This window comes from Vigna unguiculata, chromosome 10 (assembly GCF_037176805.1).
Source record: "Vigna unguiculata cultivar grain cowpea cultivar isolate G323 ecotype 2 chromosome 10, ASM3717680v1, whole genome shotgun sequence".
Classification (NCBI taxonomy): domain Eukaryota; kingdom Viridiplantae; phylum Streptophyta; class Magnoliopsida; order Fabales; family Fabaceae; genus Vigna; species Vigna unguiculata.
The window spans coordinates 43,534,407-43,561,646 of NC_140801.1; the positions used below are offsets into that span (position 1 = coordinate 43,534,407).

A 27,240-nucleotide genomic window follows, 5' to 3' on the forward strand; every position below is an offset into this window, starting at 1 on the left:
ACAACATTATCACTTGACAATGAAATTCCAATTACATATTTAGCAGAATTTTATTTACAGATGCGAAAATGACAAAAAGAAAATTTAGGAATCATTCTATAAATATTATATAAGAAAAAACATTATACAAATAAATATTATTATTTTCTTTCGAAACATTTGTTTAGTAATTAAAATATCAAATTTTCAAAAGGTTTGAAATGTCTTTGAGAAAGGTGTTGCTTTTTGAAAATTTTGTTCCATGATTAAGATTCGAACATTGCTTGACCAACACGAAGTCATAAACTGTCTACTCTCTCTCTCTTCCTCCGTCTGTCATCTCCGCTTTCACCTGTTTGCAATCAATGGCCGGTGAATCTGATGTGCCCGAAAACAACCTCTTTTGTGTTAACTGTGCCAAACCCGCCAATCTTCAGTACTCTTTCTTCTCTGCCGTGTCCTATAGATGCTCACAACAAGTCACAATAACTATGATCCCACTTTTTTTGTTTTTTTAATTTGTTTTGTTTTCGGGTTGCCAGTTTCTGTTTTTATTTTTTATTTTTTGTATTTGACATGTGTGGTAAGGACTAAGCGTTTTGTACGATCAAATAGGGTTGTCATGGTTTCAGCTCAAGTTGTATTGTAGCTGCTGCTGCTGGCAACTTGTTATTTTGATGTTTTCAATTTTACAGTACCCAAATGTGTTGCATTTAAGTGCCGGTGGTTTCGGTCAATTGGGTGCTGAAAGATTGACTTTTCAAGTTTGTTATGATGGTCTTGCAATTGGGTGATTGTGGTTTGGTATGATAACGTTGTAGGAACAATCTATTGATAAGTTTAATTTACTTTTCCATTTTTTTTTCTTCAGGTGCCCAAAATGCATGGAATTGAAGCTTCCTCGTGCAGGTTCTGCCTTCTGGTTTGTGATTATTACTTTGCCTGCATTTTTTCATTTTGAAACCTTTTTTTATTTCTAGTTGTCATGATGGACTGTGTGTTTGTACCGGCGTCTTTAATTTGTGATTGTTATATTTTCGTCCCAAATCAAATTTACCGTCTTTGGACAACTGTTGAAAAGCGAGAAATCATGTGGAAGCTATAGTTTTTCTGTAAACGTGAGAAACCATATCCAAAACATGGGACCAAATTCACTGTTATAGTAGCCATGGCTTGATGTGGAACCACTGTTCGGAGACATGTTAAACCAAACATGAATTTAATCTCAGTGGACAGATATATAATTATATAATCACTAAGACAGGGTGTGCATAATGCTAGTCTTTTGAAAGTAATTTTAGGAGAGTTGTGAGGTTGTTTTTTGGGATACTTTTTTCACAAGAATGCAGTTCTTTAAATATATCCTAAGAGTAAATTGGCCATTCTGGTTCCTGAATGCTGTTTGTCTCCATGATCTTTATGGAATAGACTACCAGTACTCTATGTTTACCATAAAATGCCATTAGTGTTTGAAATACCATTAGTGGAATAGCTGCCATTCTGATTTTTTTTTTTTTTAGTTTATATATGCATATCAATTCTCAAAAATGTTAAAACTTACTCAAAATTCATGACTTCCAGTGGTAAGAATACAAAGTAATAGGTATCTGTGTTATAGAGCTATAATAAACTTCTAGCGTATGAAGTAGGAGAAGGTATAGTAACCAATTACAATGGTGAAGGGAAAATGATAGGGAACAACCAATAAATAGAGTCTGAGAAGAATGTAGGGAAATTGATATCAACCCATCTTCCCCTCATTATTCTCTGTCTCTCTCTCTCTCTTATAGTGTCAGTGCACAAAATCTCAGTCGCCATAAGGGATTGTCAATTTGGTGTAGGGGATGAAATTGTTGCTCCGATGGAGTCATGTAGAAGAAGTTGAGGTTGACCACGGTTCTAATGAGAGAACAGTGAATCAATAGTTAATCACTGTTACCGAATCACCCTGAAATTTACTTCTCGTAGTCTTCATATCCTTCATACTTGAGCCAATTTTGATAACCTTTTGACAGCTCTCAGGAATGTTTCAAGTCTTCATGGAGCTCGCACAAATCAGTGCATCTGAAGGCAAAACTATCCTCACCTGACACACAAAATTCAGGCTCACTCAGTGAAGGTTGGTTATATTGTTTGAAGAGTGGGCAGGCTCGGACACAGAAGCTTCCTTACTTTGATTGGACTGGGTAAGGCTTTGAACATCTTCATACTCTAAACTTTCAAATCCCCACAATTTAATTAATACAAGATGTTGTGTTCATTATTAGTAGTGCTATTTCACAATTTTTCACTCAGAGGCCTTTTGTGATTTTCATTGTTCCCCCCCTTTTCATTAATTCTTCTCTTTCAAGCTTACTGCTAATTGCTTGTTTATTTGTTGAAACCAAAATTTAATTTTTTTCTCTTGCAAGATCGCTGCGGCCATCTCCCATTTCTAGTAAACGGATTGTCCCAGATCATATTGATAAACCTGATTGGGCTGATGATGTAAGTTATCCGAGTTCTTCCTATTTAATGCTTTGTGCCTTCTCTTATTTAATTCATTTTGCTTAAATACAGGGAGGGTCCATTGGTTGCTGAATTCTTTATATTTCTTCTGTGTTTAACTTCTAGGGAATTCCAAAAATTGAGCCCAATAGTGTTCTGCAGTATACCGTTGAGGTGGGTAATTTTAAAATACATGAATAGGTCCAAAAATTGTCTTTATTCTTTTTATTCTACTTTCTAACTCATACTAATCTGTAGGTCAAAACTCCAGATCAAATCGAGAGAATGAGGGAAACTTGTCATGTAAGCTACTTGCTACTCTTTGTCTCTGTAGATTCTCTTATATATAAGTTGTTTTTACTACTCTGCCATCTCAATCATAGTTATGAATCCAGGATAACGGTGCAGAGCTGCTGGCCCAGAGAATGGGATAGCAGGATGGTGGATTGTAGGATGACTGCTTTTTCTGATATTTTTACATACATTAAATAACTAATACTATGCATATACCAATGCTCAAAAAAAAAAAATATATATATATATATATATATATATATTTTTTTTTTTTTATTTTGAAAATAATGAGTTTTGAATTGAATGATGACAAATTCAGAAACTGTTAAACTTGAGAAAACTTTCAGAGATGAAAGGTCTTTTAAATAGTTGTTTATTTTCTATTTTTGTTTTGGTGTAGACTTTAGCCTCTAATTATGGGTGAATTGATTTGTACTTTATAGATTGCAAGGGAGGTGTTGGATGCAGCTGCTAGGATTATTCAGCCTGGTGTGACGACTGATGAGATTGATAGAGTTGTTCATGAGGCAACTATTGCTGCAGGTGCTAAATTTTTATTGAGTTTCCTTTTGCAACACTTCAAGTCTTGCCAATTTTTTATTTATTGAGTTTTAGTAAGTTTATCAATCAATGAGGCTCGGATACTTCAGCTTAGTAGTAGCCTTCTCTGTGGCTTACCCATTTTTTTATGTATGTCTATTTCAAACCCTTCACAATCAAATATTCCTACTAGCTATTCTACAATATCTTTTACATTTTATTTTCGAAACCTTTATACAAATAGGTATATCATAATACCTAAAATAAATAAAAGTTTGGGATGGATTTTTTTGGGAAAATAATTTTTTTCTTTTTCAAAAGCTATTATTTGTCCAAAATATAAACTTCTCGATGGCTACTATACAAGTTTGTGACATTTAATTATGTTTACATTAGGGTTTTAAATAGTGTGTCACAGTGATGTAGTGGTGCAGAGCAGTCCCTGCTGGCTACAGGGCTGCTGTACTGGATCCAATAGATGGCTGAATAGTGGCACTTTGTGTTGATTCCAAAAAAATGTGTTAAAATAAAGTCATTAGGATTTTTATGGAGGCTAGTTTTGGGCTTTTAATTGCCAAAATTGAAATCTATAGATGTTAAAATTGTGAAAATGATGAAGAAGGCTTGGATTTAGAAGAAGATGACTGATAATTCCAACCTAGGGAATTGGTATTTAGCTTTTGTTGGTGTTTACTTTTATGTTCTGTTTAAGACACTATGACTTTTTATTATTAATTATAGATGTTATTAATTTAGAGTAATTTTTATAAATTTTGAGAATTTATATGTATATAGTGTACATTATATAAACAATAAAAGAAATCCATAATAAAAGTTGTTTTGTCATGCCCGAAAATTGGGTATAGTGGGCCAACTTCTATTATGAATTTTTGTATGGTTCTTGTATAGAAGGTTTGGCATTACTGCAGCTGGTGAGTGTTGAGCATGTATCCTCTGTTATCTGGTGTTATAATTACTTTTGTTAAGATTCTAAGTGTGAGTTTGGTCTCACATTGAATAGAAATGAGTAACATATAAAAAAGAAGACTCATAAATTCATTGTCTTAAGGTTTTGGGTTGAAAGTGATTTTTTTGTCTCTCTTATACGGAATGCTCATAGTCCACTGCTGTTGAATCTTCCCGGTTTTTCTCCTCGTGATAACCCAACAAACTGGTGCATGTAATGTAGAACTTTGAAAGGATTGCTTTCTTTTTTTCTCCCACTTTTGTTGTTTAAATCACAACAAGCATTTTTTATAAGAAAAAGAAATTTAATTTCTGCTTACCAGAAACGAGAAGTTCTAAAAAGGCCATGAGCATTAGAAAGTACGCTTCCCAACTTTATAACTATGTTTCCAATTGGTTGCGTGAGTTTCTTGATGTGAGTGTCATTTGGTTATTACAGATAGTCGCTGGTGATGATATTTATTTTTTTACCTTTTACCTTTTACCTTTGCAGGAGGGTATCCATCACCTCTCAATTACAACTTCTTCCCTAAATCTTGCTGCACGTAGGTACTTTTCTTCTGTAATGTCATATTTTTGTCATTGTCTATGTATATTTTAAGAAATTAAATTTGCACTATCCAACAGGTCGGTTAATGAAGTAATCTGCCATGGAATTCCTGACGCAAGGTAAACTGTTCTGTGCCTTTTTAGTCTATTCATATTATGGTTTTTCGTTGTTGCTAGTTGTCAATTTTATTTGTGGCTGTAATTATTATAAACCAACTTCCTCAACTGATGCTTCGTTGCCTGGGTACTTGATCTGTGACTCACTGAGGCATGATAATACTAAAGCAACTTTAGAACTCCTCTTTATAATATAGTAATTGTGCAGGAAGCTTGAGGATGGTGACATTGTAAATGTTGATGTCTCTGTGTACTATAAAGGTGTTCATGGTAAGTTGATTAGCTTATATATGCTTCACAGTTTCCCTTTTGAAGTTCATAGTCAAGAACTGGTTAATTTTGTGGGTTGTTGTGCAGCTGATCTCAATGAAACATACTTTGTGGGAAACGTTAATGAAGAGTCTTGCCAATTAGTAAAATGCACATATGAGTGCCTGGAGAAGGCAATATCCATCGGTATATATTCATATGATTTCAATTCTGAAGTTTCTGTCTTGGATCTCTTGTTTGTCTTTTGTTTGACGAGTACCTTAAAGGTTCAGTATGAATTCATAACTCAAACTACAAATTTAGTCTTTAAATTGTTGATTTGGTCCTATCTCTTAATTTCCATATTTTAAGGTTATAAATCATTTAAACATTAAAAATATAAATTAAGGACAGAAGGACATGTTGAATAACTAACATGAATCATATCATATTAGCTACTTATTATGTTGTAAACATGTATTGAAATGTTGATAATTGATGTCTACAAATTACCATACTATACAAGAATGCATTTGGATTATATTGTGTTTTCGATGTTTAAAATACTTCATATAATTAAAATGTATATAATATTTTTTAAGAAACTGAAATATCGGATCCTAATTCTTCTTCTGCAATCAAATTCAGTTAAACCTGGGGTACGATTCCGGGAGATTGGTGAAGTTATTAGTCGTCATGCTTCAATGTCTGGCTTCTCAGTGGTAATTTTTAACTTATTGGTTCTTTAGTTTTCTTAATCTGTTTATCATTATTCCTTCAATATAGTTGATGCTATTATGCTAATCATCTGTTCCCTATTATTTTTCCCTTGGACCCGTTAGGCAAGATCATATTGTGGTCATGGAATTGGAGAGCTCTTCCATTGCGCACCAAACATTCCTCATTATGCAAGTATCCTTCCTTAGTCTTTTAAGCACTGAAGGGTATTGTAAAAAAAATATTTGGAAATGATATTCAGCACAGTATATAAGTTTTTTTTACAGGAACAAACTTAACTCATAGCATTGATAATGAAAGAAGCAGTACAACTTGGAATGTATTAAAAAATAGTGGAACTAGCATAAGTTAAGGAAGCTTTAGCAAGAGCATGAGCTACCCTATTGGCTTCTCTCCCTAAAAACTTGACCTTAAAGTTTCAATTAGTCTAAGAACTTTCCTGCATTGTTCCAGGATGGAACCAACTTCTGAAACATCTTGAGTAGTAGTATACCACAATCTGGAACTTGGATTCTCTGCTGGGTTTTTCTGTACTATTCCTCTGTTATGACTTCAAAATACACTATGGACACTGATTTTGATGTTTTAAAATATATAAAAAAGATTTTTAAAGTATCAACATCAATGTATTGTTAATACTCAGTCGAGGACAACACAAAAAAATCTAATAGAGAATCTGGACTCCACAATCTGTCAAGAATGATTTTGCAGTGTGTACTTTTCTTCTAACGTGATGTCACCAGTTGAGAATCATTCTATGTAGTCATTCACTTTCTATTTGACAACCCTGTTATAAATACCATAAATACCAAGCAACAAGCAATGTGCACCTTTTTGTTTTTTATCTCTACCAATAAAGAACAAAGATTGCTAGGAAGTGGAAAGAAAACTTGTGGAATGTATACTCCTTAGCCACTGTCAGGAAATAAAGCAGTTGGTGTGATGAAGGCTGGACAGACCTTTACAATTGAACCAATGATCAATGCTGGTATACTTATAATTTATAAAATTTCTTCTATAGATATGATTTTGATGAATACGTGTGACAGCTCCATTATTATTTTCAAATAGGTGTCTGGCGTGATAGAATGTGGCCTGATGGATGGACTGATGTTACAGCCGATGGTAAACGAAGTGCTCAATTTGAGCATACTCTTCTGGTTAGTCCTCCTGTTTTCTCCATATTAAAGTCTGGTTATTTTCTGCATAATGACTTGCCAAGTAAAACAGAGAAAGGATTCAATGACTTTTCCGGAAAAGTAACATAACTTTAGTTAATTTTACTCAATTTTGAATTGGTTTCTTTTATATATATATTTTTTTTAAATTGAAGTTGATCATTCCATACATGAAAATTAACTAAAGTTAAGTAAAGTCACTGAATCCGTCCCCAGTAAAACACGGTCTTGATGTGCTGAAAAGTAATAATAAACGAGAGAAAATGATCATAGTTATAATTTTGGACGAGCTTTTCAAGAGAAAGATGCGGTAACAATTAGCTATTTACTTCCTCACCTCTATTAATTTTGGTGTGAAACAAATGAAACTTCCATGATATGCTTTGGACTAAGCCTTTGAAAAATATCAGAGAGTAGAGTGTGTTGGTGTGATGTTAGTTTAAATTTGTTATTTTCGTATAATGTAAGTTTAACCGTATAATCTCATGCATATTGTCCAAATCATTCACCACTAATTTAATCATGCGTCTATTGTATAGAGCTACAAAACTGTGGCCACTATGTTTATATTTGTTTTGGTTAGTGATTTAGTGAATTGAAATTTACTTATACTCTTGAGTGTGCATTAGTAGATCATGACTATTTTTAGATGATTGTGCCTATTTAACATGGTTCATATTTTTCATCATAATCAGGTGACAGATACTGGTGTTGAAGTTTTAACAGGGAGATTACAGACATCACCCAATGTTTTTCCTTGGCTGAATTCATAATTGGGTGAATCAATATGGAGACAGATGTTGCCATTTTCTAAAATTACCATAAATTAACTGGGCAGCATTTATTTGCTGTTTCTGTGGTTTCCTTTTTTGGGTATCATGTTTGTAAGTTATGAAAAAGATAAAAGTAAATAAAACATAAGCAAAATTTAATTGAGTTGAGGTGAAAAGTGTGATCAATGACATTTTTGTGCAATTTAAGAAAAGATCAATTGTAACAATTTTGACTTATGCTTGTTGTGTTCGTTGTTTCTTTTCTTATCTCATAAACATTGTAGTTAAATGATTTTATACAGTATCTCTAGTTCAGATGTTAGGATCGGCAAATAGAATTGTAAAAGTATGTGGATCATCGTGAACTTTTTTTTAGTGAATGGACTCACTTCAAATAAAATCTAATTTTACTTCAAATATAAACTTGATCCAACACAATTTTACTTGGATCTAGATTAATGTAGTATTTTATAACTTGAAAATAATATTGTTTAACATAAATTAAAAAATATTGCAATTTTTTAATGAAATTTTTTTGAAGAACTTTTGCCAAAAAATAACATTAATAAATATCAACTGCAAAAATATTATTAACATTAATATTTTTTAGTCTTTAACAATTATTTGATATTTAATATTGGTTTTCTTTAAAAATTATTCTTTTTAATATTTGAAAAAGGTTTTACCAATTCTTGAATCAATTAACAAAGTTCTTTGTTGATGCTCTGAAATGGGATTTTTGTAAATTACAAGATATATGGGAAAGAGATAGTTAAAAGAAAACATCCACATATATACTGGATTGATTCTAACAAATTTACATTAAGTTTTTTTTATAAGCAACCTTAGCTGTTAGTTAGAAGATTTCCATTATAAGAAAAAGTTCCCAAGATTATAATTGCACCTTAAGAATTCAAAATTCTAAAATATCAAGAACTTGATAACTTATCAAGACCATGTTATACACAATTCCATAAATACTATCACCAACATAGTGATAACAAAATAGGGAATTTGGAAATGCAGAAAATAAAATAAATGAGTACACGTGAAAAGTAGTTGTTACAAGATAACCCCATTGCCAAAACGCAAGAACTCTTCTATCTTAGTAATCTAGTGCTTAAATTTTAAAGACATGTTTTTGAAACGTGAATGAAGCTGGTTTGCAATTCTGTTCACTAATGATATTAATCAATTATGAAAATAACTTAATCAATTAATGTTCTTCAACTTTCAAAAACTTGTAAATGTGTTTTGTTTTTAATGGATTAGAGTACGGAGCTAATCAATTAATACAACTCAATGACAAATATGTATATTGAAATTAATCTTTTTTGCGCCAAATCTAGTCTTAATTGATTATGCTATGCTTAATTTTACTTTAAGACATTTTGCTTGGCTTAAAACATTATCTAAACTCAATTTACTTATCTAGACTTAGTTAGTAGATTAACATTATAAAAAAAATCAAAGACTTAGGAGATCTACAACTCCCCCTTTCAACAAAGAAGATGAGGAAGATTAAGAAGAAGATGAAAAATGTATTAGAAAATACACATATCAATAGTAGAAATGTCAGCATGGAGTATCGTTTGCAACATCAACAAATTTTTAACACCTTTAAGTAACATGAACTATGTCCATTCGTTTTTATAATTTAAAGATCAAACCCATCACTAAAACAAAAACAAAAATCAATCTCACACTGTAAGAACTAAAAATATATTTAATATTTTGAAAGAGTGGTATAAGGTAATTTTAACCTTTTTAATATAAGATAATTTAGGACTATGGGTTTTATAGGGGGTGCAAGAAGAAACAAGGGAAGTGCATGAAGAAATAGCGGAAGGTCAATACACAGGAAATTTCTTGCTGCACCCCCATATTTTTTGACTATACCTCATAAGTAAGATAAAAAGTCAAGTTTGTCCTTTTCTTCTCTCCTCCTCCCCACAACACCTCCATACTTTCTTCTAGCTCCACCTTATCTTCTTTTTCCACCTCTAGCTTCACCCCATCTTCTCCGACCTTAATTTTCATCTTGATATTCACCACCACTTCCATCTCATATTTTTTCTCCATCTCCACCCTCAATAAGTTTCAATTAAAACAAATAAAAAAATCACAACATGAAGTGTAAGGAAAAAGATGAGAATCTACAATGAAAAACGTAAAATATAAGTTTTAGATTCCACAATCTATATGCATTCTAGATTGTATAATTCCTAATGCAAAATTATATTATACATTTTCGGATTATACAATCCCTAACACAGTTATATTACGGATTGTATAATCCGAAAGATCTACAGATTGCATAATCCAGAACTATAATTACAAGGGTGTAACTAGAATTTAAAAAAATATGGAGGTGCAGGAAGAAAATATGGGGATGCAGAAAGAAATTCTCAAATACGTGTAGTAGCAAAACAGAACGGGCCAGGCCCAAATTGGAAGACAGACTTTTGCTTGACCAACACGAAGTTATAAAATGTTTTCCTCTTTCTTCGGTAGATTGTTCTACTTTCTGTTCCTTCCTCAGCAACCCTAACTTTCAGCTATTTGCAATCGATGGCTGGTGAATCTGATGTGCCGGAAAACACCCTCTCTTGCGCTAACTGTGGAAAACCCGCCAATCTTCAGTACTCTTTCTTCTCTATTTTTATATCTCTTTATCTCTCTCTGGTCTATTGCTGCTCACTAGTAACAATTACTGTGGCCACACTTTTTCTCTAATTTATTTTTGTTTTGGATTGTATGTTTTTGTAATTGATATGTGACAAGGTGTTAGCTTTTGGCTTTGATTAAAAGAGGGTTTTTTGGTTTTAGCACAAGTTGTTTTTCTTGCTGCGGCGGGAGGCTTGTAATTTTTTATTTTTTCCTTCACTCAATAGTGTTGCATTGATATGCTGGTGACTTTGATCAATTGAGTGGTGAGAAAAAAAAAATCTTTTGGTTGTTTAAGGTGATGTTGCCATTGAGTGATTATGGTTTGGTACGATGATGATAGATAAAACGTGAAAGGGGATATTTTTAATTTACTTTTTTTTTTCATTTTTTCCTCAGGTGCCCAAAATGCATGGAATTGAAGCTTCCTCGTGAAGGTTCTGCCTTCTGGTTTGTGACTCTCCCTACTTTACCTGTTATATTTGCATTTCGAAATCCTTTGTTTTTATGTTGTCATGATGGGTAGTGTGTTTGTACCGGTGTAAATATAAAAAGTTGTGTTTGATCTGATTTAATATCCATAGAAGATTGATTTAGTTATCAAGCTTTGGAGATTTAGGGAAAGGGATTCCATTGTTGCTCCAAATGGAACCATGTAGAAATTGGGGTTGAGCATGTTTGCTAATGAGAGATCAGTGAATTACTAAATACTTACTATTGCTGAAATTTATTTCTCAGTCTTTATATTCTTTATACTTGAGCCAGTTTTGATATCTTTTGACAGCTCTCAGGAATGTTTCAAGTCTTCATGGAGCTCGCACAAATCAGTGCATCTTAAGGCAAAACTATCCTCACCTGACACACAAAATTCAGGCTCAGTTGGTGAAGGTTGGCTATATTGTATGAAGAGAGGGCAGGCTCGAACGCCAAAGCTTCCTTACTTCGATTGGACTGGGTAGGGCTTTGAATATCTTCATACTCAAACCTTTCAAATCCCCACAATTTAATCAATACAAGATCTTGTGTTAATTATCAGTAATGATATTTCCTGGTTTTTCATTTCAGAGGCCTTTTTTGATTGTTCATTGTTCTTCTTTTCATTAATTCTTCTTTTTTGAGCTTAATGTTAACTTGTTTATTTTGTTGTAACCAAAATTTAACTTTTGCTCTTGCAAGATCACTGCGGCCATATCCCATTTCTAGTAAACGGATTGTCCCAGGTCAAATTGATAAACCTGATTGGGCTGATGATGTAAGTTATCCGGTTTAACTTATTTATTTAAATACTGTTGGAAGTTATCTTTTGATTACTTAGAGGAGGGTCCATTGGTTCTGAATCGTTTTTATTTCTATTGGTTCTAGGGAATCCCCAAAATCGAGCCCAATAGTGCTCTGCAGCATACTGTTGAGGTGAATAGTTTTGCAATACACGAGTAGATGATTTATTATGAAATGAAAGATCAAATTGGACATTTTTTTATTATTTTTATTTTACATTCTAACTTGTATTAATATGTAGGTTAAAACTCCAGATCAAATTGAGAGAATGAGGGAAACTTGTCGGGTAAGTTCCTTGCTACTCTTTGCCTCTGTATATTCTCTAAAAGGAAGATATTTTTACCCGTCTGCCATCTCTATCATAGCTATAAATCACAGATAGTGGTGCAGAACAGCAGACTCTCATATCTTAAAATGGGATAGCAGGATACTGGATAGTAGGATGACTTTTTTCTGATTTTTTTTTATATTTGTTAGAAAATGTTAGAAAATATTAAAAATACTTAAAAAATCACGTTTTGAATTGAATAACAAATTGAGCTGTTTAATGTGAGGAAACTTTGGTGATGGAAGATCTTTTAAATAGTTGTTTATTTTCTATTGTGTGAGTATAAACTTTAGGGTCGCATTACGGTGAATTGATTTGTACTTTGTAGATTGCGAGGGAGGTGTTGGATGCAGCTGCTCGTATTATTAAGCCTGGTGTGACGACTGATGAGATTGATAGAGTTGTTCATGAAGCAACTATTGCTGCAGGTGCTAATTTTAACTAGATTTTTTTTAACACACTTCAAAATTTTTACCAGCTTTAGTTATTTAGTCTTAGTAAGTTTATCGATCAATGAATGAAGCTAAGATACTTCAAATTAACAGTCTTCTGTGTGGCATACCCACATTTGACATATCCATGTCAAACACTGCACTGACAAATCAAATACTCATAGTATCTATTTGTAATTTCTTTTGCGTTTTCTTTTTTAAAACATCTATACACATAGGAATATTGCAATACCTAAATTATATGTGTCAGGTCTTCTAATTTTTATAATTTCAGATTTCCCTTATGTATGTTCATTTTATTTTCTCGTATAGATAATGTTGGCATTACTCTAGCTGGTTAGTGTTGAGTTTGTATTTTCTGTTATTTAGGGATATAATCATTTACAGTAGAATGCAGAGAGATATCTCTTTAATGCTGTGTAAAACTTTGGCAGAATTGCTTCTTGCCCCTTTCCCCCTTTTTGTTATAGTGTTCAGTACAATAATCTTTTATAGTAAAAAGATATTCACTTTCATAGAAAATAGGTGCCCGATACCTCTGGTTACCAGAAATTCATAGTCCTGGAAAAGTGATGAACATTACACTGAGAGTAGGCTTCCGAACCTAGTTGTAATTCTGTTTCCAAATGGTTCCTTGAGTTTCTTGACGTCATTGTGTTTTGTTCATTACAGATGGTGATTGGTGATGATATTTTCTTTTTTACTTTTTACCTTTGCAGGAGGATATCCATCGCCTCTCAATTACCATTTCTTTCCTAAATCTTGCTGCACGTAGGTACTTTTCTTCTGTAATGTCATATTTTTCTCATATTGTCTAGGTATGTTTTAAGAGTGAAATTTGCACTATCTAACAGGTCAGTTAATGAAATAATATGCCATGGAATTCCTGATGCGAGGTAGAGTGTTCTGTTGCCTTTCTAATCTATCTATACTATGGTTTTCCTTTGTTGCCAGTATTCAGTTTTACATGCGGCTGTAATTATTGTAAACCAACTTTCCTGATTGGTGCTTCGTTTTGGTACTTGACACTTGATCAGTGTAAGGGCCACTGACTGAGGCATGATAAGATTAAACTTTAGAGATTCTCTTTATAATATAGTAATTGTGCAGGAAGCTTGAGGATGGTGACATTGTAAATGTTGATGTCACTGTGTACTATAAAGGTGTTCACGGTAAGTTGCTTAGCATATATATGTTTCACAAGCTTCCCTTGAAGTTCATAAATCGATTATTGAACAATTTTATTTATTGTTATGCAGGTGATCTCAATGAAACATACTTTGTAGGAAATGTGGATGAAGAGTCTCGCCAACTAGTAAAATGCACTTATGAATGCTTGGAGAAGGCAATATCCATTGGTATATATCCATTTGATATCAATTCTAAAGTTTCTGTCTCTTGTTTAAGTTTCAGATATAATTCAATTTTTGAAACATACATGGATTTCTTGTTTGTCTTATGTCTGATGTGTAACTTAAATTTTATTATTCATAAATAAAACTACATATTTGGTCTTAAAACTGTTGATTTGGTCGTTCTCTTAAATCCCAATTTTTAATGTAATAAAGCATCCTATCATTAAAATATTAAATTAGGACATCATAACATGTGGAGTAAGTGGTGGATCATATCATATGAACTACTCGGTATGTTGTAGAAAAGTATGTATTGGAAAGTATTAATAATTGATGTTTACGGATGATCATACAAGTATGCATTTTGCATTCGGGTTATAGTGTTTTTTTGGTTTGAAATACTTGTAGAATTAAAATGTGTATATATAATATTTTAGTAATTTAAACTATGGGATCCTGATTCTTCTTTTTTGGCTTAATTTAGTTAAACCTGGGATAAGATTCCGTGAAATTGGGGAAGTTATTAATCGCCATGCTTCAATGTCTGGCTTCTCAGTGGTAATGTTTTACTTTTTGGTGCTTTATTTTCTGAATCTATTTATTGTTATTAGTTCACTATAGTAAATTCTTATCTTCTGTTATTAATATTTTGCTCATGGCCCCTTAGGTAAAATCATACTGTGGTCATGGAATTGGAGAGCTCTTCCACTGTGCACCAAACATTCCTCATTATGCTAGTATCCTTCCTTAGATTTTAAGCACTGCAGGGTATTGAAATGCATTTTTTGGAAATTACCTTTTGCATCCTCTGATGTTTGATCTTATCATTCAGCACAGTATGCATATTTATTTTAATATAAAGTGACCAATGGTTTTCTTAGGCATATAAAACGGCTTGTAAACCTAGAAATTGTTCTATAGATGTTAGACATTCACTTTCTATTGACAATCATCTACATAACATTACTTGTTAGAAACATCCAATGTGAATCTCCAGCTTTTCTATCCCTTCCAAAAAAGAACAAAGCTAGAAAGAGAAAATGTAGAATGTATACACCTTAACCACTTAACAGGAAATAAAGCAGTTGGTGTGATGAAGGCTGGACAAACCTTTACAATTGAACCAATGATCAATGCTGGTATGCTTACACATCCTAAAATCGCTTAAATAGATATCTGATTGATAAATGCAACACTTCTAATATTATTTTCAAATAGGTGTCTGGCGTGATCGTATGTGGCCTGATGGATGGACTGCTGTTACAGCTGATGGTAAACGAAGTGCTCAATTTGAGCACACTCTCTTGGTAAGTCCATTTATGTTTTTTTCTGAGTCCTATTACAATATTCTAGCTATTTTCTTCATTTTGTCATGCTGTGTAAAACACGGTCTTGATGAGCTGAAAGGTGATAATAAATTAGAGAAACTTATCGAAATTTTAAATTTTGGTTGGAGTTTTCAGTAACCACTAGTTCTTTAGTTTCTTATCTTTATTTATAATGTTAATGATATTGATGTGATACAAACATGCAAGACTAAGCCTTTGCAAACTATTAAGATACCAGAGAGTAAACATTTGTAGGTTTAATTTTTTTGGTACAATGTGGGTTCAAACTTATAATCTGAATTCTAACTAAGCCTTTGCAATCCTATATTTTAATTACAATGGGATTTAAAGCCATGGTGGTTTCTTTATTTTAATTGTGAATTAGTAATTTGAAATTTGGTACTCGTTCATGATTTTAGCTGATTGCACCCATTTAACATAGTTCATGGTTTTCATCATAATTAGGTGACAGATACGGGTGTTGAAGTTTTAACAGGGAGGTTGGAGACATCACCCAATGTTTTTCCTTGGCTAAATTCATAATTGGGTGAATCAATATGAGGATAGATGCTCACGGTGTCTGAATATAGGCAGAATTTCTTTGCTCTTTCTCTGGTTGGCTCTTTTGGGATTGTGTTTGTAAGGTATACAAAAAGAAACAAAAGCAAAATTCAGTTGAGTTTAGGTTAAAATTAATTTAAGGATATAGTTATGTAATCGAAGAAAATTAAATCAACAATTTTGCCTTTTGTCCTTTCAATACTAATGTTTTAGCCAAGTTTTGAGCACCAGGTCTTAATTATCACAATTTTGGGTCGATGTCTTCTTTACGTACTATCTTTCTTGCAACATTGCAACATTTTCATTATTTATATGATAATCAATTTTATCCAGGGATGTTAATTGGATGGGCAGTGTATGCCCAGTAGTTTTTTCATATCCTGTGATAAATATCCGTTTTCATATTCGTTCGGGTATTTTTTGTTTTTAATATTCAGATATATCTATAAGTACTTGATATATACAATTTTTGTTTAAATATTTAATAACATATTTAATCATAAATTTAAATAAAATATAATATATAATATTTATAAATTTAAAATAAAATTTAAATAATTTATTTAAATAGTATTGAATGATAATTTATTTAGTAACAGATGTTTTTTTAAATTAATTGATTAAAAATAATTTGTTAAAAATTAATATGTTAATATTTTAATTATATTTTTTTATTTTTTTTAATTTAAATTAAAATATAGTGAGTATAAGTATTTTTGGATATATATATATATATATATATATATATATTTTGATATTCATTCTGTTAACACGTAGGTAAAATTATAATCGTATCGATGGATATCTATTTACGTAAAAGATGATTTTTAATTTACATAAAAGATGATTCTTGATTCTTTGAAGCGCATCTAAAGTTTATATGGAGAGTAAATCTAAATGTTAAACAGACAGACTTTAAATATTATAGATTTCGAATTTAGGAAATTGGTATATTTAAATCTTTATATTTTTATACTTTTCTGAGTGTTGATGTTAACGGAACAGTATATTTCAATGGCAGCTATTCACTTTGTGAATTTTTTTCAAAGGAGGCACAAATATTATAATTTCTACACCGAGACAAATTTAATAGAAATATCGATGGATGTTTTTACTTTTCTTATTGAAAATAATGATACTAGGTTGACAAGTATAAGATATTGCATTTTGACAACTTGTTTTTGTTATTGTCTTTTGATCTGAAACGAGAAATATATATATATGGATAAAAGTGGTCAACCTATGCACAAAAACAGGTCAGTTAAATTAGGAGAAAGAAAGCTTCCTACCGTAACATAAAAGTAACAAAGTAATAACTAACCAAATATTTGGCGTCATTGTTCTTACTTACATTATATTTCATTAAAAAAAGTTATCAAGTGATTTTATATTTAAGGAGTGTTTTCAAAAACTATTTTTGTAAATAATTACTACAATGTAATAAACTAATGCAATTCTAGATATATAAGTGACCAGAGTAAAGTGTGCTCTACCAAATTCAAATTGTTCTAAGTTAAAAAAATATTGAAAATAAATTATAAACAGAAAAAGAAAATAGTTTGGTTTTCTCTAGTTTTTCAGAAAACATAGTTGATTTCGTTTGCGTTTCACTTAGGAAAATTTAGTTGGTAATCAAAATTAATTATAATTCTGTCATAATTTACATGCCTATGTTTAAGTAGACGTCAACATGTTATTTATGTTCCCATTCTTACGTTAAGAATAACTTTCCTTTCATTGCAATTTTTGTTTTCCTTAACATTACATTTCCTTATATAGATTTAGTAAACTATTCCTAAAATAATTTTATAGTAATGAAAAGTTTTAATTATCTTATAAATATTAATATTTCCAATTGAGTCTCCATCAAAATGTTTTGTTATATTAAATGTTTAAAATATTTTTATTTACCTAATTTTTAATCACCTTAACTCAATCATCTCTTTCCGAAAACAAGTTGATGGGCGTTTAAAGAGATCGAAGATGAAAGTCTTCTCTGATGAACAAATTGGATATAAGAAGAAAAAAATGACGACCATGGTTGCCAAAATTAAACGATAGAGTACTCACACAAAAATAAAAAGATATTTTAAACATTCAATAAAATATAAATTTCAGTAAGTGTTCAATTGAAAATTTCTAAATATATTAATATTAATAATAATACAAATATTTTGTATTCTAGACAATAATTAATCACATTATTAATTTCTTTTATTAATATAGCTATTGCAAAAAGTTATCATTAATATCAAGCTAGTTTTCTTTTTTACTTGTCAAATCGCAAATTACAATTTAGACTTCTATAAATATTATAAGTCATAAGTGTCTTCTTGGACAATATGCTAATGTTTTTTTAAACTAACACTAAATAAAAATTAAACTCATTTTGATATGAACACATAATTTGCTTATAATCAATAACAAATTGCTAATAACGCAATATATATAAAATTAATTTTTCAATATATATCATGATTACACCAAAAGTAACAGGAATCATAACCCACCCAAAAAAAAACATGTGTCATATACATATGAACAACAATGGGTGGTAACAAGCTAAACCAAGTTAGGTTCCAAGTTATGAATTATTGGTGTTCATTGTGGCTTTCTGGTAGGTAGATGCATATCTATGGAACAAGAAAAGAGCATTACTTGTAACTTCTGCAACATTCTTAGCCTTAACCTTAATAGCAGCAACTCTCTTACTCATTCTGTTCCCAGGAAAAGAGTACACACAACTACTAGCATCTGTCAAAGCTGTGCTCACCCATGTCTCAACATTGCTTATGTGCCACAACATCTTATCATTCATGTTTGAATCATGTTTGTTGAAGCTACGAAGTTCTTTCATGGCCTGGCTAATTTGTTCCACACTATCACTGATTTGGTTCACACAATCTTGCACTGTTAGGTACTCTTTTTTGTTGCTCTTGATGGCTTGAAGCTCCTTTGCCACTTTCAGAAGATACCCTTTTGTGTGCAGTGCCCTAGAGAGGCTCACTGATAAGGCATGTTGAGCCAAGTGTTGTGGGCCATTTAAGGGGGATTTTGCATATTGGGAAAGACAACGCATGCAGAGATTAGGGTAGAGGGTGCCTTTGCAAGAGGACTCTATGTAGGTCATTGTTTTAGGGTTAGGGTTTCTGTGACTTGTCAATGATGATGGCTCAACTGGGGTGGCAAGAAATGAGAAGAAGAGAGAGAGGAAGATCACAAGAAAAAATGTGAGGTTGAGTTGTGCCATGTCAAAGTTAGGTTTCAAGTGAAGCTTTTTAGGTTAATAGAAGAGAGATTTGAAAGGTCTAAGATTTTTGGTTGATGAAAATGGCAATGGGGTGTGGTGCTTATATAGAGTTCTTCACAACACATCACATGTGTATATAGGATTTAAATAAAATTATAAATCTTGCTGGTCGGTCAAATGAAAAATCAAAGATGATAAAACTAGCATTCATTACATTATGTTTTGTTATCTTATGTGTGGATAGTAAGACATTCTTGGCATAAATGTAATCAAGAAAATATATACCTTGTTTGGCGTAAAACCTAGTTTAAGAAACTTGGTTTTCTTAAATGATTGAGGGCGGTGGTATGTGAAGTAAATATGTTGTTCAAACTTTAGTGATTACACGTTTAAAATTAGGGTTAGACTTTTTTTGATTGAAGATCTTAAGAATTCCATGGCAAGTGGCAAGTGAAAAGGGATATGAAACATATATGATGCTTAATTAGCAAGGAAAAATTAATATGAAACTTGAATGAGTAGGGATATATCAATGTGCAACATGCAACTTTTTAAGGCTACACTTGCGGTTCTATGTCCCTTGGAAAAGAAGTGGAATAATAGAAGACATGTGATTTAGAAGATTAAGAAGTAAGAAAAACATAATTATGCTTACAATTTTGGATAACTAAAACTATGATGATGCTTCATTATATGGTTAGTTATTGGATAATTAAATAATTAAATAGAAATTGAGGGTAATTATGCATAGGATTTTGTTTTGGGATTCTACTAGATTTATGGTGTTAATAAGTTCAAAGGTGAGAGTTTTTAATAATCATTATGTATCCTAATAGATTCAAATTTCTTACGTATCTAAGACTCAAGAAAATTTAAATTGTTTTACATGATTTGGTTTTTCTTCGACAATCTTAATTACTTTACCCGTCATATAATATAATAAATGAATGATTTTAAGTTAATATATAGTTTAATAGAAGTCAATATTGAACAAAAATATGTTAGCACAAGTAATTCTATATACTTATGTTCCTTTATTAAGTTTAGGGTTTGATTTTCAACTAAACATGAATTTGCAAATGGAGATGCTACTTTTGTCCAATAAAAATTTATCTATTAAGGTTGAAAGAAATTTATTATTACTTTATTACATAGCCGATTACCAATATATAAAATTTAATTTTTCATGCATGTTCTATGAACACTAATAGTAGTGAATAACTTTATTCCTTAAATACTAACTCTTCACTTTAGAAACTCTAATGAAGGCGACAATGGTCACTGGAAATGTAAGTACGAATATTATAGAAATATTTCAAAACAGAGATTAAGGATTATAATGTTAAAAACTAGTTAAGCTTAACTTGATGAAATATTCTACGAGAAGTTATTGGTACAAAAGAATTAGGTCTTAACTAATCATAATTTATATATACTCACTCATTCATGTGGAGATAACTAATTTGAAGTCATTTACCTCTTTCTTGTTGTGTAGAAAATGTTCTGTTTCCCATTTTGCAATCTTCATTAGGATGTTCTTTTTCATTTTAGACAAGATATGTTATTTTCCTTTTCTAATATTCACTGCGGGATAAATATATTATTTTCATTTTAGATAAAATATTGAAGTGATTCATTTGTATCATTGCAATTCCATACGTAATAATGATTCAAATCTTGAACAGCAGAGAAAAAAAAACCAGCCTTATACTTAACACATGTTTGATGTCTTATCATATTGGGGGAAGAAAAACGTATAAATGATTACAATGATTACACAATTTGATTACATATATAGAGAGAGAGAAAGTAAGTAAAATAATATTTAGGATTGTTTGGGTAATTTTTTCCATTTTTAAGAATCAATCAGTTAAAATTGATTTAAACATAAATTAATTTTGTAATGAGAGTGGGAAAATCGCAGTTGTTAGAACCCATCACATAAATTTATTTTTATTCAATTTTATTAATTCACATATTCCTATTTTATTTGACAGTAATTATTTCTTTTAACTTCAGAGTTTTTAGTTTTAATTTAAATTTACAATTTAAATGCTACAAAATATATTCATTTGACTTTTAATATATTATAAAAAGAGAAGTTAACTCCATGAATATGTTAGAGTTTGCACTCATCTTACCAACTCAACGTGTAAGACCTACTTTATTTTCTGTCCTTATTTTTAAAGGTCCATCCTAATCAGTTGGGTCTAAAGACTGGTCTATAGGGTGTTAAGGTCCCTAAAGCAGTCAAGGTCCTTCATTCTGCACTCACTTGTTAAAATCAGTGCTCTCACTCTTACCTTTCCTCTTCACATAAACTCTGCTAGGGCTCAGTACCACCATGGTCAAGCTAGTTCAAACTCATTCCTTCTTCACGTAAGTTATCCCTCATCTCGTACTTCCATTTTTCTAGCATTGTTGTCTTGGTTCCAACAAGGGTCCCTTTTGGTAACCTTGTTTTCCTCTGTTCTACCATTTTTTTCCAGCTTAGTAAGTTGTTCCCAGAGCTGTGGTGCTCACTGTTTGGGTATACGAGTCTTTTGGCTAGCTCTTTCCAGGTAAGGGAAGCTAGGATTTTTTTATGCTTTTATAAATAATGTGTCTGTTTTGGTTCTGTTGGGTGCTATTAATGATTTGATGTGCTTTTGATGGTGTGAAAATAATTTGTGTATTGTTTATGGATGAATTTTTGGCTTTACATGCGTGAGAGCAGGTGAGATCGGCTATGCTCGCCTAAGCGAGCTGTTTCTCGCCCAAACGGGAAGCTCTCGCCTAAGCGAGCATGGCAGTAACTCGCCCCCTTTAGTTTTGAGTGCTCGCCTGAGCGAAGGCCTCTCGCTTGAGCGAGATGGGCTAGCTTGAGCGAGAACTCGAAGTACTCTCTGTTTTAAATCTCGCTTAAGCGAAAGCTTTTCGCTTGAGCGAGAGACACTGTTGCCTGAGCGAGAGCTCCTTAGCTTGAGCGAGATTGACAACACAATTGTTTAAATGTTTGTATGCTCCCATGATTGATTTGTTCACCCTTTTAAAGCATGAAATATGATGGCAACGTTTTATACAACGTGCTTGTGTTTTCTTAAATTTTTGTTGTTTGGGATTTTGTGTTTTTACATGTTGAAACTAGTGAAAAGCTGTCATTTTAGCTTAAGCGAGAGATTTTAGCTTAAGCGAGATCAGTCTAGCTTAAGCGAGAATTTCTAGCTTAAGCGAGATCAGTCTAGCTTAAGCGAGAATTTCTAGCTTAAGCGAGACCAGTCTAGCTTAAGCGATAATTGGTGCAGAATTTTAATTCCTTACTTTAACTTGGACTTGTGGATTGATTCAATTACTTTTAAAAGCATGAGTTGGGTGAATGGGTATGAGTAGAATGGTTTATGGGCTGTGATTGATAAGTTTAACATGACCTTGGCATGTGACTTGTATGAGATGGTTGGTAATCAAATTGGCATGGTGTCGGTATGAATTACACTTCTATATTCATGGATTGGGAAGGATGATTTGGAATGGATTCAACATGGAACATGTATGAGGATGTATTATAAAGGTTGGCATGAGATTTATAAGCATGATAAATATTACATGATTGTTTGAATATGATTGGTATGTTGTCAGTATGTAATTCCGTGAGCCTTTAGGTGAGATCTCATGGTGGTGCTTCAGTGGTCGGGACGTAAATCCATGACCCCTGTTAGTGGGAGTTCATGGTGGTGCCCCATCTATATAATTTGGTAAGGATTCAAGGTAAGGTTGCATCCTGACACTCTAAAGAGTTAGTTAGTCTCACTTAGAGCGGACTGACTCTTGTGGTGAGAGTAGCAAGAGACCCGAAACTCATTAAGGGCTAACCTTGTGTGGGGGATTGAGACATTGTAACACTTGTAACACTTAGCTCGGGGGTGAGCAGCTTAAGAGTGAGCAGAGAAATCCACCACAAGTGCAAGCATCGGCTGAATCTGACTAAATTATATGTATCCGGATAAGTCGAGTCTGAGTCTTAGTGTATTGTTTGAAAGGTCATAACATGTTTGGATGAGATATATTGATTGGAATGTGAAATAGCATGTAATTGTATGATAAACTTTTTTATACTCTAGCTTACCCTTTTGCTTGTTTGATTTCTTGTGTGTGGTTCTTCTCCTTTTACGATGATCATCAATTTATTGATGTGAGCAGATGCGAGGAACACCCGAGGTCAACAGGGAGGTGATGGTTCCACTGTGTAGCCCATCTGGGCTGGATTCTACTGTCTTGGACTTTCTCATAGGGCTATGGCCCATGTACTGTTTTGTCCTTTAGTACTTTAATAATTACTGTCAAGTTCTTGTATTATACTTTGTATCTGGCATCGTGGTGTGTCTTGGTTTCTTCTAATTTTTTTGGATATTGTAAGGAGTAGTGGTTAAACTCCCGGATTTGTTTCTTCTACTTTATTTGTGTGGCATTTCATTTAAATTAAGATATTATTTAAATGGGGTGTTACACAACCAAATACGTATAGGTTAAATTTAGTATACCTAACAAATTTTTACATTCACAATTTTATCTTTCATACTTTTTTTTCTTCTTTCCAAATATAAAAAATTATTTTTCTTATAATGAACATATATTATTCCAAAACTAAATTATCAAGTTTTTTTTATCAGCCAAAAAATTTATAAATATATGAATATATTCAGAGTACTTCAAGTAGATGATATAATAGTGTAGATTAATTACATAAAATTTAATAAGGATGATAACCCATCCAAAGAAAAAACATGTACATGAACAAACAGTGGAGGGTAATAGCCTGTGATCATTAGCTTCTAGGGCTTCTTGCTGATTTTAGTTGCTGCTTTCTGGTATGTAGATGCATATCTATGGAACAAGAAAAGAGCATTACTTGTAACTTCTGCAACATTCTTGGCCTTAACCTTAATAGCAGCCACTCTCTTACTCATTCTATTCCCAGGAAAAGAGTACACACAACTACTAGCATCTGTCAAAGCTGTGCTCATCCATGTCTCAACATTGCTTATGTGCCACAACATGCTATCATTCATGCTTGAGTCCTGTTTGTTGAAGCTACGAAGTTCTTTCATGGCTTGGCTAATTTGTTCCACACTATCACTGATCTGGTTCACACAATCTTGCACTGTTAGGTACTCTCTTTTGTTGCTCTTGATGGCTTGGAGCTCCTTTGCCACTTCCAGAAGGTACCCTTTTGTGTGCAGTGCCCTAGAGAGGCTCACTGATAGGGCATACTGTGCCAAGTGTTGTGGGCCATTCAAGGGGGATTTTGCATATTGGGAAAGACAACGGACGCAGAGATTAGGGTAGAGGGTGCCTTTGCAAGAGGACTCTATGTAGGTCATTGTTTTAGGGTTAGGGTTTCTGTGACTTGTCAATGATGATGGCTCAACTGGGGCTGCAAGAAATGAGAAGAAGAAAGAGAGGAAGATCACAAGCAAAAAGGTGAGGGTGAGTTGTGCCATGTGAAAAGTGAAGTTTTTTGTTTAGCTTTAGGTTAATAGGAGATTTGAAAGGTCTAAAAGAGATTTTTGGTTGATGAAAATGGCAATGGGGTGTGGTGCTTATATAGAAAGTTCTTCACATCACATCACATGCACATCTTTTCATTCTTTCTCTTCTTTACGTTATTTTGTCCTTTACACATGCAATGAGTTGCAGTAAGAACAAAGCAGAAGAATTTATATTATAGAATTGTATATAAAGCTGGTCGGTCAAATTAAAATCAAAGGGACACAGCATATATATCTTATGATAATAGATTCATATATCAAAGATATATACCTGTTATACCAAGAAAAGTATACCTTGTTGAGTAAAACCTAGTTACACTATAATAGGGTTTGGACTTTTCTGAGCGTGGGTTTTAAGGATTCTGATGAAGTGCTGAGAGAAAGAAAAGTAAAACAAAAATGGTATATAACGTGAGATGAGACTTTGATGATTGTGCATGCTGGTGATGAAGGTGCAGCCATGAATGTTTTAAGGCAATTCTAGTGCCTCTATGTTCCCTGGAGTTGGAGGGTAAAACCAAAACTCACACAACGTTGCTTTTGGAAGATTACATGAGAGACAAGTTATATATATATATATATATATATATATCATTATTCTGAGATTAATTATTGGTTCTTGACTTTGCATGCAAGTGGGAGATTGTAATGTCTTCCTGTAACAGCCAGTGAGAAACGTAATAAAAGGAATACTCTAAATATAGTTTTAATTTCTTATATATATGTATAATTATTTATATATAAAGCTTAAGTATACGGTTTGATTAAAAGTTATTTAACGACTGCATGATCATTGTGCTAAGAGTGGGTAATAGAACAGACAAGGGGGAAAAGAAAGGTTCTATTATTATTGAAAACAAATCTTATAAAAGTTTTAGGAGAACAAAAAAAATCCTTAAATATTAGTTTTATGTAATAGGATAAAATTTTATTTGAGTTAGGCAATACAAATATTATTTGGCTTGTAAGAAAAACCGTCAAAATAAAAAGGGCCAGTTTGTTTTTAACTTTGAAAGTTAGAAAACGAAATAAAATTAAAGACATAATTAATATAAAATTATTAATTTTAATGAATAGTTGTATAAATATAGTTATAGTGTTGTCAAAGTTTTCTAGAAAAATATTGATCAAATTTCCTTTATAATATCTTTCATAAAAATGCTTGGTAAAATAGCAAATGTTTTTGTAAATATGCTTCACTCGACCGATAACCCAATCAAATAGAGATATCAAAATAGTTTATAATTCAATCAATTCGGTCTATCACGAGTTCAGATCGTATTGGATTAAAGAAAAATTAAAGATTTCGATATGGGACCAAAAATGGATCGGTCTACTACCTATGGTGAGCTGGATTGGTTCATCAATGTATTCATAAATTTTAAATATTAAATTATATTAAAAAAAATGAAAATCATAAATGCTCTTCTCTTTATGATTATGTCTCTAAACTAGTGTAATTGATCCATTTTTGACATAAAATAAATGATGCAACTTTATATAAATATTTAGAACAAGTACAATTGTGTAAAAATGTGTATAAAATAAAAATTTAAAGGTTTTTTTCCCAAACTGGTGTAATTTAATTATGTATTTCCTAAAATGGTGCAATTTTTTTTAAAATTCCAGCGAATGGTAAGTCGTGCCATGATGGTGCGATTTAAATATGAAGAAGTCGTGCCAAAATGAGGCGATTTTAATTAAAATGAGTTGAAGTCGTGCCAACGTGGAGAGACTTTTGTGTTATGAAGAAGTCGTGCCATGTTGAGACGACTTTAATTAACATTTTAAGCAAAGTCGTGCCAATATGGGAAGACTTCAGTATTAAATTGTTAATGAAGAAATCGTCCCATATTGGAGAGACTTCAGTGTTGTATTGATAATGAAGAAGTCGTACCATATTGGGACGACTTTAGTTCGAATAAAAATTAAATATTTTTTAGTCATATTAATTAATTAAATAATAATGCATATAAGTAATTAAAAATTTTATGATGTTTTGGTTTGTTATAATAGGGCATCAAAGTTATCTATGAGAGCCTGTGCCACAAGGAGGTCTTCTTCGGTGTCGTCTAGGTCTTAATTGAAGGCTCTGAACTGGATCGTCAACATCATTATCTTCATGTTGTTGTCTTTGGTTTATATCTTCCACCATTTGTGGCGGCATTGTAGGTCGATAATATTGCTGGAAGGATGTGGGATATGCAGACGGAGGTGTTGACGAAGAAGTTGCAAAGACATTTTGTGTAGGACCAGAAAAAGTGTCTGGTTGTTGAGGAAACATGTTGTATGTGTATGGAACTTGCTGGAATGGAGTATGTGAAGACATTGGTTGTGATGCATCCAAGTATGGTGGAAAAGGAAGTGGTTGAAAACCCAGTTGACCAAAGGACTGGTATTGAGGTTGTTGAACATATGAAGAAGACCCAACATGCTGATAAGGAGTGTGTGGTGGAGGTTGGGTAGACTCTTGTGGCATATCGTACTGTAATATAAAATTAAAATATTAAGTTCACCTACCTTGTACTCATGTAATGGTTATTTGCTCATCCTTCCATTTACAGCCTTCAACATTCGTGGACCCTGTCTATAGTCTCCAAAATATTTTCAAGGCCTATGAGGAGCA

The 27,240-nt window shown here is 32.3% G+C and overlaps 3 protein-coding genes and 1 pseudogene across 5 annotated transcripts; 2 read left to right on the forward strand and 2 right to left on the reverse strand.

The window, feature by feature from the left end:
- Window positions 1-232: 232 nt before the first annotated feature.
- LOC114165045 (methionine aminopeptidase 1A-like) lies at window positions 233-8,107 on the forward strand. Of its 3 annotated transcripts, none has more exons than XM_028049676.2 (16): window positions 233-415; window positions 851-901; window positions 1,995-2,165; window positions 2,391-2,466; window positions 2,593-2,640; window positions 2,725-2,769; window positions 3,204-3,303; window positions 4,760-4,811; window positions 4,894-4,935; window positions 5,141-5,202; window positions 5,290-5,388; window positions 5,830-5,903; window positions 6,024-6,093; window positions 6,842-6,907; window positions 6,991-7,079; window positions 7,793-8,107. In XM_028049676.2, the coding sequence occupies exons 1-16, from the start codon at window positions 345-347 to the stop codon at window positions 7,868-7,870; spliced, it is 1,194 nt and encodes a 397-aa protein (XP_027905477.1). In that variant the 5' UTR covers window positions 233-344; the 3' UTR covers window positions 7,871-8,107. The 3 variants fall into 3 exon arrangements, with proteins under 3 accessions (XP_027905477.1, XP_085524281.1, XP_027905478.1); XM_085668155.1 differs by having other exon boundaries at window positions 257-415; window positions 851-888; XM_028049677.2 differs by having other exon boundaries at window positions 258-415; window positions 2,002-2,165.
- Window positions 8,108-10,369: 2,262 nt separating this feature from the next.
- MAP1A (methionine aminopeptidase 1A) lies at window positions 10,370-16,038 on the forward strand. The gene is made up of 16 exons (XM_028052653.2): window positions 10,370-10,512; window positions 10,937-10,987; window positions 11,322-11,492; window positions 11,714-11,789; window positions 11,900-11,947; window positions 12,057-12,101; window positions 12,472-12,571; window positions 13,315-13,366; window positions 13,450-13,491; window positions 13,706-13,767; window positions 13,855-13,953; window positions 14,435-14,508; window positions 14,618-14,687; window positions 15,024-15,089; window positions 15,169-15,257; window positions 15,744-16,038. Exons 1-16 carry the CDS (start codon window positions 10,442-10,444, stop codon window positions 15,819-15,821), a joined length of 1,194 nt encoding a protein of 397 aa, XP_027908454.2. The 5' UTR covers window positions 10,370-10,441; the 3' UTR covers window positions 15,822-16,038.
- Window positions 16,039-18,285: 2,247 nt separating this feature from the next.
- Window positions 18,286-19,152, reverse strand: LOC114167600 (pectinesterase inhibitor 9 pseudogene; annotated as a pseudogene).
- Window positions 19,153-23,783: 4,631 nt separating this feature from the next.
- LOC114167602 (pectinesterase inhibitor 9-like) lies at window positions 23,784-24,627 on the reverse strand. The gene has a single exon (XM_028052706.2). It carries the CDS (start codon window positions 24,564-24,566, stop codon window positions 23,898-23,900), a length of 669 nt encoding a protein of 222 aa, XP_027908507.2. The 5' UTR covers window positions 24,567-24,627; the 3' UTR covers window positions 23,784-23,897.
- Between the last annotated feature and the right edge of the window lie 2,613 nt (window positions 24,628-27,240).

Bases quoted from the DNA above. Each gene is read 5' to 3' on its own strand.
- LOC114165045 (XM_028049676.2), top strand. From the start codon at position 345: ATGGCCGGTGAATCTGATGTGCCCGAAAACAACCTCTTTTGTGTTAAC. The intron at 2,641-2,724 runs GTGGGTAATTTT...ACTAATCTGTAG, and splicing joins TTCTGCAGTATACCGTTGAG to GTCAAAACTCCAGATCAAAT. The intron at 6,094-6,841 runs GTATCCTTCCTT...AGCCACTGTCAG, and splicing joins AAACATTCCTCATTATGCAA to GAAATAAAGCAGTTGGTGTG.
- MAP1A (XM_028052653.2), top strand. From the start codon at position 10,442: ATGGCTGGTGAATCTGATGTGCCGGAAAACACCCTCTCTTGCGCTAAC. The intron at 10,988-11,321 runs GTTTGTGACTCT...ATCTTTTGACAG, and splicing joins CGTGAAGGTTCTGCCTTCTG to CTCTCAGGAATGTTTCAAGT. The intron at 11,790-11,899 runs GTAAGTTATCCG...TATTGGTTCTAG, and splicing joins AACCTGATTGGGCTGATGAT to GGAATCCCCAAAATCGAGCC.
- LOC114167602 (XM_028052706.2), bottom strand. From the start codon at position 24,566: ATGGCACAACTCACCCTCACCTTTTTGCTTGTGATCTTCCTCTCTTTC.